Genomic DNA, 13,627 nt, shown 5'->3' on the forward strand with positions numbered 1-13,627 from the left:
TCACCCTATCAACCTTGATGATTTGGAACTTCTGCGTGATATCAGCTGGGTTGGAAGGCAACCTGGACCGGCCAGAGACGAAACGGAGGAAAAGCACTCGCTCCTCATTGGTGAACTCCTCCAGGCTACCTAATGTTCATCAGGCCTTATCCCGCCTTTCTGTCCTGCTGTAAAACTGTCACCTTACTCTCCTGATATCAAAGCCTTTTTGTACTACTGCACCTGACCTGCATATAGTTTGATTTATTTTAGGTACTGAAGTTGTAAAAGTTCCTTTTAAAAGAAAATGCCTTTTGTAAATAGTAATTACTGCAATTTAAATATTTTCCTTTATTGTTTTTATATTATGCATATAAGAACATGAAAGTGTATTTTATTACAGACGTATTGTTTTTACCTTGTTTTCATCGGTCAGTTTATGTATTGGATGCTTCTGGACTTCCGTGTGTTCAGTGAATTATGTGCAAATGCAGTAAAGAAAAGAATTTAATGATGAAACCCAATTGTGTTTTTTCAGTTTGTTCTACTGGGGTTAATGCAGTGCTTACTCTGAATCAACACTACAGGGATACGGAATAAGAGTTTTTCAAATAAAAATAAAGTAACTAAAAAAGTAACTTTAAAAGTAAAGTAACTAAAAAAGTAACTTTAAAAATAAAGTAACTTTAAAAGTAACTAAAAAAGTAAAGTAACTTTAAAAGTAAAGTAACTAAAAAAGTATCTTTAAAAGTAAAGTAACTAAAAAAGTAAAGTAACTTTAAAAGTAAAGTAACTAAAAAAGTAACTAAAAAAGTAAAGTAACTAAAAAAGCAACTTTAAAAATAAAGTAACTTAAGTAAAGTTATGACTTTTCGACATGGTACACTGACTTTTTCATGACTTTTTTCGACATCCTATACTATGCTGTTTATAACTCCGCAGCAACTCCCTTCATCAACATCGATTGTCTTCCTTCAGGATGGAGTTCAATCGCCAAAGACGTTGCACTATTCACATTTGTACAATGTGTAATAAATTATTGTGAAATTCTAATGAAGTCTCTCCTGATTGAATGACTTTTTTGACTGTTTTTCGACTTTAACCCCAGTAGAACAAACTGAAAAAACACAATTGGGTTTCATCATTAAATTCTTTTCTTTACTGCATTTACACATAATTCACTGAACACAGTTTGTTTGAAAGGGTCCAGCCAAAAAGCCATTTGAAATATTTATTTCCATCACCTATGACACCTTCCTTGTGCCAGTAGGTGGCGCTATGACTTTGTGAAAATGTTGGCATGGAGATGTGTTCAGGCCTGGACCAGCATCATGCAAAACTAGTTTGGGGCAGATTGAATAAAGTACCTTGTAGTTACAACAACTTCCTCTTTCATGGCGAACGGCACGAAATGTGCCTGACATGGGCGCCACATAAAACAAAGGTCGTTCAATGTCAGTACACCATTTCAGTAACTTTTCATCATGAATGTCTTTAGATCATCTTGACCAAATTTGAAGTTGATTGTATAAATTCTGTGGGAGGAGTTCGTTAAAGTACAATGCCTGAAAACTATGAAAAATGCCGAAAAATGCAAAGAAATGAGAGTATTACTGCATCGGCCCCTAGAGGTTGTATGGAATAAAAATGTGAGGGTATGTTACAGGACACAATGTGAACATATGCTACAGATTTCGTGATGATAAGCCACATGGTTTTGAAGTTATATATATTGCTGTAGAAGGCCAACTCCTCATGAAATTCATTGGTCCATATATTCTTAATGCAATAAGATATCAACAAACTTTTCATAACTTTTGATGATATATATCCAATAATGATTCACAGCAAATTTGGTACCAATCATACCCAGGGTCTAGGAGAAGTGATTTTCTTTTTTTTTTTACAAAATTCAAAATGATGGAAAATGTTGGTAGGCGGAGCTTAGGGTCCCAAGAGGATTTTTTGTAGAACTCATTCAGTTGCTCATGTCTGTAAAATCTTAAGTAATTTGGACATACGGGCTGTTGGGGCTTGCCTTTCCATTATCTAGGTGGCGCTAGCGAGTAATTTTGTATGCTCGAGCATTGGACCCATAAAATATCAAAATTTCCCGCAGTCCCGATATGCTCGCCAAATATGGGGAGGTTGGGGACATGTCAGATACCCTTAAACGGTTTTTCATCATAGGGTATAATAATAATTCCTACAGATACAATAGGGACCTCGCGGACCCGACGTTGTCGGTGCTCGGGCCCTAACTATGTAAATACTCTTACAGTAGAAGTACTACCATCCTGATCCAACATAAACTCTTCTGGAGCTTTCGGTCACATCACACAATCTTCTTCATCAGATGAAGTTACCGTGACAACAGAAATGTTTAAATTAACTCGTGTTCATCGAGCTGATGTGTAGGTTTGTAACTATATGATAAAACAGTGAAGATGAACATCCATCCCATAATAGTCAACAGACTGATCAATACTTCTTTAAGGAGATGAGTGACGTGTTTCTATCACAACAGGCCACAAACAGGTTAAATGAGTTCTAATAAACTAGAGATAATATATATATATATATATATATATATATATATATATATTTATATATTCTACATAAATGATCACGAGAGGACGGAACTCTTTGACTTCCGGTGGACACATTCTTCTTCTTCTAGTGTTTTTCGGTAGATTTAACACAGACAGAAGATACCTGTAGAGGTTTATTTCATCACTTCATAGTCCAGATACAGTTCACCTCAGACATCCCATGATGCACGTGATCCCATGATGCACCTGAACACGTGATCCCATGATGCACCTGAACACGTGATCCCATGATGCACCTGAACACGTGATCCCATGATGCACCTGAACACGTGATCCCATGATGCACCTGAACTGCGCCCTCTATAGAGTTTAACACAAGTGAACAGTCTTCAAAAAAAGAACACGAGAAAATGAAAACCACAGAAGAAGAAAAGCAGAAAAGAAGTTTGTTGCGTGTTTAAATACATAAATATCATCATGAGGTTTGGTCTGCTTAACATTTTACTTAAACGTTTATATTTCATCATAAAAACAAAACCAACATAATAATAAATGAAAATTCAGAAACAATCAAGAACATTAAATGAAGTGATTTAAATGAACTTTTCTTTGAACAAACGGAGAAAATAAACTTAAACATAAGAAAAGAAATGGGCGGAGTGAGAACCTTATGGACTCAACCTTTCATTAGCGGTGACACGAGGAAACTTCTGATCGATCGTTTGACGACGGGATCGATCTGAACTCGATTACAGGAGAGAAAGTCGTCAGCCTGAAGGATTTTCAAAATAAAGGCGGTCGTCTCAGTGGAAAGATTGTGAATCAGAGGATCTGAACGTTTGAACCTTAAATCAGCTTCATGACAAACAGACAGAAACAGCTGATTTAATTAAACAATCAGAAGAAGGGTGGAGCCTCTCATCAGGAAGAGACGTAAACTAGTTCACTCAGAACTTTCAGACTGACGTCAGTGAAAAACGGTTAATTCTGTTTGATTGAAACTACAAGTTTAAGAAACTTCAATCTCTACTTTGCAAAAGGATTCATCAATAAGGAATGACATCATCTCATTATTATCAGCATCCAGACTGTCTGAATATGAACTTCACTCTCTTTAAAACAGACTTCAGATCAGTTGGACGTTATGACGTCATGATGAAATGAACAGGAAGTCAAGTTTCTCTTTAAAGATGTCAAACTAACAAAGTGATGAAACCTTAAACACTACGAGACGTTTGTTAGGATCAAGAAGAACTAAAGAACCTAAAAGTCTGCCGAGTTCAGAACCTTTTATTTAGACGTTAAAGTCACCTGATGAACAGCTGATCGTTGAACTCGTACAAAGTAAACATTCATCAAACTGTCGTCAGTTCAGGAAACAGAATCCTCGATGTGGAATATTTAAACGTTGGACCTCAGATTTTTGGAATAAAATGATCAGATTTCATGTTTCACAGAAGAAAAGAAAAGAAAAACAGTTTCACAAACAACCGGCGATCTTCTCTTGAAGCTCCGACAGTCAGAAGACATTTAACCACGTAGAACGACCAAATCCACCACGTCAGCTGAGCCACAAAAAAGAGACGCGACGTCACATCGCTGGTGACGATGATGAAGATGAAGAAGAAGAGAGAAGCTGGGAATCCGTCTTCGTTCGTCTCAGTCGGATTTCTTGTCGCTGGTCGCCTGCAGACAGAGAACAGGGCGGTAAAAACATGCACCAGGAGGCTGCGATTGGTCGCTTTTAGCTCTCATCATCCTCACAGACTGTTTATATGAAGTAGACGGAGTCGTTGTTGGTTTGTGGACGTTTTGAAGCCTCAAGTTTGGTGATTTCACCGTCGCCATCTTGTTTTTTTTTATCAACCAGTGAACAGGAAGTGACCACATCTGGACTGAGGAGGAGTGACGTAGAGACGGCGTATACGTCTCTGGTAGAGACCTGTCAATCACTGTGTAGCCCCGCCCCTAAAGCATCCCCTGCTTTATGGTCTGTGTGACTCTAAATGGACCATCATTTACTAAATGAACATCATGCTGTATTGAAGAAGACTTGAAACTAGAGATTGAGACCATAAACTCATGTTTACAATGTTTACTGAGGTAATAAATCAAGAGAGAAGTAGAGTCATTTTCTCATAGACTTCTATACAACCAGAGGAGTCGCCCCCTGGTGGACACTAGAGAGAATGCAGCTTTAACACATGAAGCTTTGACTTCACAGTCTGCAGTCTCACCACTAGATGGCGCTGATCCCAAACGCTGGCCCTTTAAGTGCTGGATTTTAAAAAATGAATTATTTGTTCTTTTCTAATTTAAGACTCAGAGCTCTGAGAATCCAGCATGTTCTGGTACCTGATCCAACATCAAACCTGGTCCTCATATCACGTACGAGCATGTGAGTGAGTGTATTTCTGGATGAATGAGTGAGTGAGTGAGTGAGTGAGTGAGTGAGTGAGTGAGTGAGTGAGTGAGTGAGTGAGTGAGTGAGTGAGTTACCAGCAGTTTGCTGTGTTCTTCCAGCAGTCGGTCGTACTCCACCGTCAGGTTCTCAGCTTGTTTCTTCATCGCACGAACGTCGCTGTCTGACTTCTGCAGAGCTGCAGAACATAAACACAGTACATTTACCAGAGTACTGCACATGAGTACTACTGTGAGGTACTTGTACTTTAGTTGATTTAACGGACGATGGTTCTCCTCCAGTATTCAGTAGAACTTGTGTTTCTGGTCTCTGATCATGTTTCATTGTAAACATCCAATCAGTGTTTATACAAACACGAGCAGAGCTAGTAACGTTAGCAGCACCGCTAACGGCTAACCCCCCCCCCCCCCACACCTTTCTTGGCGGTGTCCAGCTCCTCCTTCAGAGTCTTCACCTCCTCCTTCAGAGGCTTGTTCTCCTCCTGAGGTCCGGCTCTCTTCTTTCTTTCCTCCGGCAGCTCGACTCCAGCGTCACGAAGTTTCTGTTCAAACACGAAACACAAAAACAAGTTTTACATTCTGAGTCTCACGTTTCTTTCAGCTTCAATCCACAGAACGGTTTAGTGTTGAAACATGATTGTTGTTGTTGTACATCTATCCACACGTTAAAGCAGATTCATCTCATCGTTAGAAAGTTCATCATGAATCTAAAGTAGTGTGTTGAGCTCTTTTATGTTAAAGTGTTGCTCTATGAACTAAAGGTCAACACGTTAAACACATCAACAGCAGCAGTTATAACACAGTTATAATGATTCTGATCATAGATATTCAGACGTGTTCACAACTTTATCTTCATGTGTCAGAGCGTCCCCAGGGTCTTAAAGAGGGAACGTGGATCAGACAGAAGGCTTTACGCCAGAGTCGCTTTATTATTGATGAATAAATGATGAAATGTGTTCTTTGTTCTTTCAGCCTTAATGTTTGTGTGTTCATGGAGACTCCAGACTGAACTCACTGATCCTCTTTGTTCACCTTCTCTTTACGTCTCCATGCGTCCACTGGTCACCTCGTGTGTAACGTCACGTTGCAATGACTTGTGGGTAATTCCCTTATGGAAAGGGTTCATAAAGGACTCGACACGTCTGAAACACTCGATCTGACAGAACTAAACCCTCACGGACTTCACGGGACGCCTCAGAGGAGAAGAAGAAGAAGCTGCTCTCAGGACGGTTTTATTAGATGACGAAGTTGAACAACAGATCTGCAATAACTAACTTTCATTAAGTTTATAAAGTTCATCTTTCTGTAAACTGAGACTTCTTATATTTAGTCCTTATTGATATTAATAGACCACAAACTAATGAGCAGGAAGAGAAAAGAACACAAAGAATAATCCAGACATTTAACATTGACATGAGTCCAGTGTTGTGTTTGTTAGACTTTAACCTTCAGCTGCAGCGAGATGAACGGTTTCAAATATTAATAAACTAACTACAGTTCCTGCTCTCATTTAATTCAAATGTGTCCCTGTGTGTGTGTGTGTGTGTGTGTGTGTGTGTGTGTGTGTGTGTGTGTGTGTGTGTGTGTGTGTGTGTGTGCGTCCGTGTGTGTGTGTCACATGCAGATGAGGCAAATTCTCCTTTTAGCAGCAGAGGACTAGCTGATCTTTTCACCTCGTACAAACAGGTCAGATTACAACTGTGTGTGTGTGTGTGTGTGTGTGTGGGTGTGAGTGTGAGTGTGAGTGTGAGTGTGAGTGTGAGTGTGTGTGTGTCACCTCCTGCAGCAGCTCGTTGTCCTCCATGTACTTCTTGGCGGCGGTGCTCGCTCCCTCCGCCTGCTTCTTGAAGGCCTCGTTGGAGGCCATGAGCGTGGCCTGCTGGGAGAGCAGCGTGGCGAGACGACGGAGCAGCCTGACAACACACACACACACACACACACACACACACACACACACACACACACACGAGTCAGACACACAAACCAGACAGGAAGCTACACAATAACTCACTCCATCATCTTTAGATGTACCTTCTGAACTCAAAGCATTTCTAGGGTCATTGATGGAATATCACAAATTTAAGTTTCGTTTTGATTTATTTTTTGACTGAAGGATTCGTCACACATGATGTGTTCAAGGACCGTCGTAAAGATGAAACTCTGCTGATTATGAAGGTTTAACAGTGTAGTTTTGGTATTTTTATAGTATTCAAGTAAAGACAGAAAGTGTATGAGCTTTTTAATGATCAATGAAGTTTAGTTGGGTGGAGTATAAAGAGAAACTCCATCATGTAGTCAGTGAACACATGGAAGGGGCGGAGCCACACGGAGCTCAGTGTAGGAACACAAAATAAACTGAAAAGATGAAACAATGCAGACGTGTAAACAGTCTGCAAGACGAAAAGTAAACAACTTTTTAAATGTTTTGTGAATGGAGTTTGGATCGATCAATGCTAGGCTAGGCTATGCTAACATTGTAGCAGCTCCCTCGACACTCAAAATAACGCCATCTCGGCATAAATCGGTCAGTGGAGTCAGTAGACGACTACAGCTGATCAACACACTTGAGTCTCTGACGCTCTGAGGACCAGCTGTGACTCAACGTCAGGGGGAGCATCTCACCACAAACATGTTGGTCCGTCTCTTAATATGGTCTCACTTCCTGTCTGTGACCCATTGGTTCCTACTGAAGACGTCAAACTTTAAAAACACAAATCTATAGTTTCATCAGTTAGATTTTATCAAACCAAAAGGAAATAGAGACTTTCTGTTGGGGACTATTTTCAGCGGTGGATGAATACGCGTGTTGCTGTAGAGTCAGAATAAACTACAGTGTGATGATGAAGAAACGGTGAGTTTTAATGGAGCTCTAGAGTGAACTCTTCTGATCAGCTGGAGGTTTCTATAGTGATGAACATGAAGTGAATAGTTTCTTCCTCTCGGGTCCACGTGTGTCTGCCGGTTACGTCACAAGCCTGAAATAATGCGATCAGCTGACGGCGCTTCAGTGTTTCCACTAACTTCAGCTGCGTCGATATATTTATATTTTCCTCTGAGTCACAGTCTGTAAAAAGGGCTCGGTCTAAACGCTGGAGTCCTTCTGTTACAGCTGAGCACTGCTGCCCCCTGCAGGCCGAAGACAACAACCACACCCTCCACCTTTTTACAGCTTTTAAGTGACGTCGTCGCTTTTCTGTTTTATTTGTATTTGTTGATTTTAATACATTTTTTTATTTCATGATTAGTTTATTTGTATCAACTGTCTCTGATCTTTTTATCATTATTATTATTATGTCAAAGCACTTTGTAAACTAAAGTTATTATTAGAACAGGATATTCAACCTTTATTTCTTTATGAGACATTGAACACTTGGTAATAAAGTAGATAGTTATGATCTGTTAGTTAACACAAAGGTTGTTTTACGTGTTCATTCGGTTGCTGTCGTTGTCTTAGTGTGCGCTCCTCTAGTGTTCACGACAATAATACAACATCAACTCAGAGACCTTCAGCCCGACAACACCGCCGTCCAATCACAGCATGCCGTGTCACACGACTCTGAAACACATCACATCTAATACGAGGGGGGGGGAGGGGGATTTACACCTATGAGCTCCGTCCAATCAGCAGCAGGCTGGAGGATTTACAGTTTGAGTCACACACACACACCTGCTCATTCTTTCCATCTTACTGTAAAATTCCTCTGCATTTAGATCTGTGTGAGAGAGAGAGAGCGTGTGTGTGTGTGTGTGTGTGTGTGCGTGTCTCACAGGCAGAGCAGCAGGGCGAAGCCGGCGATGTACTCGTTCCTCTGAGCTCTGAAAAGTTTCATGTGAATGTGTTCAATGGCCGTCGGGTTGTTGGTCAGATCCACCTTCTCCGTCACGCTGTACTTCCTCACCTCACGGAACGCATCTAAACACATTAAAACATTTATATATAAATATATGGTTTTTCATCACAACCAGTGAACAGGAAGTGACCACATTAGGACTGAGGAGGAGTGACGTAGAGACGCCGTATACGTCTCTGGTAGAGACCTGTCAATCACCGTGTAGCCCCGCCCCTAAAGCATCCCCTGCTTTATGGTCTGTGTGACTCTAAATGGACCATCATTTACTAAATGAACATCATGCTGTATTGAAGAAGACTTGAAACTAGAGATTGAGACCATAAACTCATGTTTACAATGTTTACTGAGGTAATAAATCAAGAGAGAAGTAGAGTCATTTTCTCATAGACTTCTATACAACCAGAGGAGTCGCCCCCTGGTGGACACTAGAGAGAATGCAGGTTTCATAGAGAATTAAACATATTATTTATGTATTATATTATATATTTACTACTAGAACAAGATACCAGACGTACCGATGAGCAGGAAGACGAGGATGGCGATGGCCACCATGAATGAAGTGTTCCCATAGAGAGCGATGGTCTGGATGATCCGAGACTTGAAGATCTTACTCCACCTGGAGCAGAAAACAGCCGGGTTATAAATACTGTAGATCACACACATCCAGAAACACACACACGGAGAGTAGATGACTCTTTTCACATTTCATGTTCTGCTTTCATATTAAACCAGCCGCTTCTAATTAAAACAGATTTAGTACAAAGTCAGAGTTTTCAGATGAACTGCTGAGTCATGATTGTTCCTGAGCTCCTGATGGGGTCACCGGGTCCTTTCAGAGATAAGATGTCTGTCTGCTGAGTTCATCAGAGTTAAAGGTTTAATCTGCTGCGCGTTTCAGATCAAATCACATTCAGGCTTCTTCAGCCGAGACGGTTCGTTTAAAAAACGTACGCGTCCGTCCACACTAGGAGGAACCCCGCGCCTAAAAAAACCTGTTCTAGTGTAAACGTAGCAAAAGATGTTTTCAAATGGAGGCGTAGTAGTGTGGCCCAAGAGATCAGGGTTAGTTAACTCAGATCAGGGTTAGTTAACTCAGACCAGGGTTAGTTAACTCAGATCAGGGTTAGTTAACTCAGATCAGGGTTAGTTAACTCAGACCAGGGTTAGTTAACTCAGACCAGGGTTAGTTAACTCAGACCAGGGTTAGTTAACTCAGACCAGGGTTAGTTAACTCAGATCAGGGTTAGTTAACTCAGACCAGGGTTAGTTAACTCAGACCAGGGTTAGTTAACTCAGACCAGGGTTAGTTAACTCAGACCAGGGTTAGTTAACTCAGACCAGGGTTAGTTAACTCAGAGATCAGGGTTAGTTAACTCAGAGATCAGGGTTAGTTAACTCAGATCAGGGTTAGTTAACTCAGATCAGGGTTAGTTAACTCAGACCAGGGTTAGTTAACTCAGATCAGGGTTAGTTAACTCAGATCAGAGTTAGTTAACTCAGATCAGGGTTAGTCAACTCAGATCAGGGTTAGTCAACTCAGATCAGGGTTAGTTAACTCAGATCAGGGTTAGTTAACTCAGATCAGGGTTAGTTAACTTAGAGTTGAGTACCTCTTAGGAGAGATGAACGGGATGCAGAGCAGCAGGACGAAGAAGACCTCGACGTAGAGGAAGGTGGCCACCGCCGTCCACTGGAGACTCATCCTGACTCCTGAAGAGACAGAAGCAGGATTTAAAACCACAGAGACTAAAACCTGGAGATGAAACCAACAATTCATCTCCCTGTTGAGTGAAGTAGTTAAACTAATTACCACAATAAGAGATCCGTTATCTATTCTTCCTCATGTATTACAATAGAGAGACAGAAGAGATACAGAAACAAGTTACATAAAACACGACACACTCCACTGATATGCAGTAAGAAGCTGAGTCATCCAGTCAGCTTGTTTTCAGTTCATCACCAACAGAATCAAAAACTACTACGAGGCAATAAAAACTGATGAATATTTCCTCCATTCGTAGAATATTAATATTCCAAAACCCAGAAAGATTCAGTTCATAGAAAACAAAGAAAAGCAGAACGAGAGATGAGTTCAGGGACTCGACTCAGCTGTAGGAATATTTAGTGTTTGATATTCTGTCTAAAACATGTGGACTCCTCAACATTAACCAACTTAATGTTTTATTTTTATATTTCTTCTATTTGTGTTCATTAGAATAAAGTTTATTTCCACGAAGGTTTTCACATACAATTACTTTGCTTTTGTGTTTTGTTGCATAAGAACCGTGAATAAAAAAAAACAGTAAAAACATGTAGAATGTCTGTAGAGTTTACTGTATTTAGTTTAATTGTTCAGTTTGTAAACTTGTTTTTCATATAAATAAAGAGGATATTATGATCATAAAGCTGAAACAACAAACGGAAGTTATTCCTTTAATTTAGTTCCATGTTTTAAATACTTAAATATGAAATGTTAGTTTATCTTCAGTCACACATTAACAGATTTATAACATTTACACAAATACTTTTTCTACATTCATGATTAAATCAGTTTATTCATTTCGCTGCTGTAAACCACAAATATATTTTATATTTATACCAATAATTTAACATTCAAACATATGTAATCTGTTGTGCACATTGATCATAAATAAATAACGTAATTTAACTTTAACACTGATCAGCTGATCAGTGTCGTCACTGTGTGTGTGTGGTGGGGGGGCGCTGACTCACGCTGGTGACGTCACCGTATAGAAACACTGAATATCTTTCACATTAAAAACAGCTGATTGTCGAACGCTAACTGTCACATGAAACACTTAAAATCTCACAACAACAACTGTCGTCACTAAACTTGTGTTAAAACGAGCTAAACATCATCTGTGTTATATGTGAATAAGGGCTCGTCTATTTGCTGGAAACAAACGTATTTAACTCGGAACAGAGACCTCGGTAACGTCTAATTGTTGGGAAAAGTTTCGGTGTGATGACGCGAACTAGCGTAGCATGCTAACTGGACTTCGTCACCATGTATCTCCTGGAGTTAGCTAACGTTAGCTCGTATGCTCCGTCTACTTGCTGGTTTTGTTATATGCAATACTTGTAAGTCTGTAGGTGAGACTCACCTGAGAAAAATCCCGAAAACACAAACTTGGTGCACGCGCTGGTGTGTTGAGCTTGCAGCACTTCAGTCCGCTCCGTTCACAGCTCTTAGCGTGTTAGTTAGCCTGCTAGTGTGCTTGGCTTCCTGGTCTTAAACACTTCCGGTTTCCGGTTTCCCTTTTTTTTTAACGTTGGCTCGTCCCCCGATCCAGACACGTGATTGGATACACCGAGGCAGATGGGAGGAGCGTATCTCTCTCTATCTACGCTCCTTTACTCAATTCTCCCTCGTGACCAGCAGAGGGAGACATTGTCTAATAAACGATATCTGAGCTTCAACTGAACTGTGAGTGAGACTCAGAGAGGAGGAAGAAAATGAAGACATCTCACTCTGACTGATTCTCCACGAACCAATACGAATCTGCTCTCTCTCTCTCTCTGTCTCTCTCTCTCTCTCTCTCTGTCTCTCTCTCTCTCTCTCTCTCTCTCTGTCTCTCTCTCTCTCTCCGTCTCTCTCCCTCTCTCTCTCCCTCTCTCCGTCTCTCTGTCTCTCTCTGTCTCTCTCTCTCTCTCTCTCTCTGTCTCTCTCTCTCTCTCTCTCTCTCTCTCTGTCTCTCTCTCTCTCTCCGTCTCTCTCCCTCTCTCCCTCTCTCTCTCCCTCTCTCTGTCTCTCTGTCTGGTTGATATCTCCTGTTGGTTTAAACACTGATTAGTTTAATTTGTTTAGAAACATGTTCTACTGATTATTGGAGGAGAACCATCGTCAGTAAAACTTTATTTCACACCCGTTGGGGGGGTTTGACCTTGTCTGGGACTATTTTCAGTGGCGGATGAATCCACATCTGGCGCTCTAGTGAGTATTTTTTATGTGGGATTGTGTGATTAAATGGTGATGAAGGAACAACAGTGAGGCGTTCAATGATATCAGGACACTTTTAAACATTCACTGCTGGTTTGAGTCTGAACATGAAGATTTGAACGTCACCTTTAAATACAGGCTTTAATCAGCACACTGTTTCTGTCCCATAAGACCCCATAAAGACAGTAAGACAAACACACACACACACACAGTTTCTGTCTTCCTCATAAAAACGTCAATGCTCATAAAGACATTTTATCTCCCTCTCTGTCTCTGTTTTTATGTTTTCTTCTTCTTCTTCTCTCCCCCCCTCTCTCCCCCCCCCCCCCCCTTCGTCATCCTAAATCACACTTTAAACCTGTTAAAAGGTTTTCGTCCCGGTCGCCAGGCGGAGCAGAGTCAGACAGAGGCAGCGAGACACCTGATTGGCTGATGGCATTTTATGTGCAGGTCCAATGGAAAACTGGATACAAGTGCAATTTTTATATAAAAGCAGCCAAGTAGAGTGGAGAGATGAATTAGTCATCATGGAGATCACACACACACACACACACACACACACACACACACACAAACACACTGCATGGTGGTAAATGTGAAGTCATGTTCATGTGTGAATGTACTGTAAGTGCATATATATATATATATATATATATATATATATATATATATGTATATGCCAGTAGTGGGCCGTCAGGGCCTGCAAAGCCTTCTCTGCTGGCCTAGACAGAATCACAAAGTTAGAGCTATTTTATAATTAATCATTTGTCTTAAATACACTACATGTATTATAATTTATATAAATATTGTTTCCATTATCTTATGTTCTCATTGCACAGCTACTGTGCTCCTCAGCTGCTCTG

General features: G+C 40.5%; 1 protein-coding gene across 1 annotated transcript; it reads right to left on the minus strand.

Moving 5' to 3' along the window:
* Positions 1-2,691: 2,691 nt before the first annotated feature.
* On the minus strand, positions 2,692-12,074 carry bcap31 (B cell receptor associated protein 31). The gene is made up of 8 exons (XM_079182609.1): positions 11,929-12,074; positions 10,414-10,513; positions 9,319-9,419; positions 8,721-8,865; positions 6,730-6,865; positions 5,368-5,494; positions 5,031-5,131; positions 2,692-4,217 (listed from the first exon to the last, which is right to left on the minus strand). The coding sequence occupies exons 2-8, from the start codon at positions 10,503-10,505 to the stop codon at positions 4,191-4,193; spliced, it is 729 nt and encodes a 242-aa protein (XP_079038735.1). The 5' UTR covers positions 10,506-10,513; positions 11,929-12,074; the 3' UTR covers positions 2,692-4,190.
* Between the last annotated feature and the right edge of the window lie 1,553 nt (positions 12,075-13,627).

The sequence above is a fragment of the Pholis gunnellus genome (assembly GCF_910591455.1).
Source record: "Pholis gunnellus genome assembly, chromosome: 2".
Taxonomy (NCBI): Eukaryota; Metazoa; Chordata; class Actinopteri; order Perciformes; family Pholidae; genus Pholis; species Pholis gunnellus.

Bases quoted from the DNA above. Each gene is read 5' to 3' on its own strand.
- bcap31 (XM_079182609.1), bottom strand. From the start codon at position 10,505: ATGAGTCTCCAGTGGACGGCGGTGGCCACCTTCCTCTACGTCGAGGTC. The intron at 6,866-8,720 runs GTGAGACACGCA...GTGTGTTGTCAG, and splicing joins TTCGCCCTGCTGCTCTGCCT to GCTGCTCCGTCGTCTCGCCA. The intron at 5,132-5,367 runs GTGTGGGGGGGG...TATGTTCTGCAG, and splicing joins GCTGGACACCGCCAAGAAAG to CTCTGCAGAAGTCAGACAGC.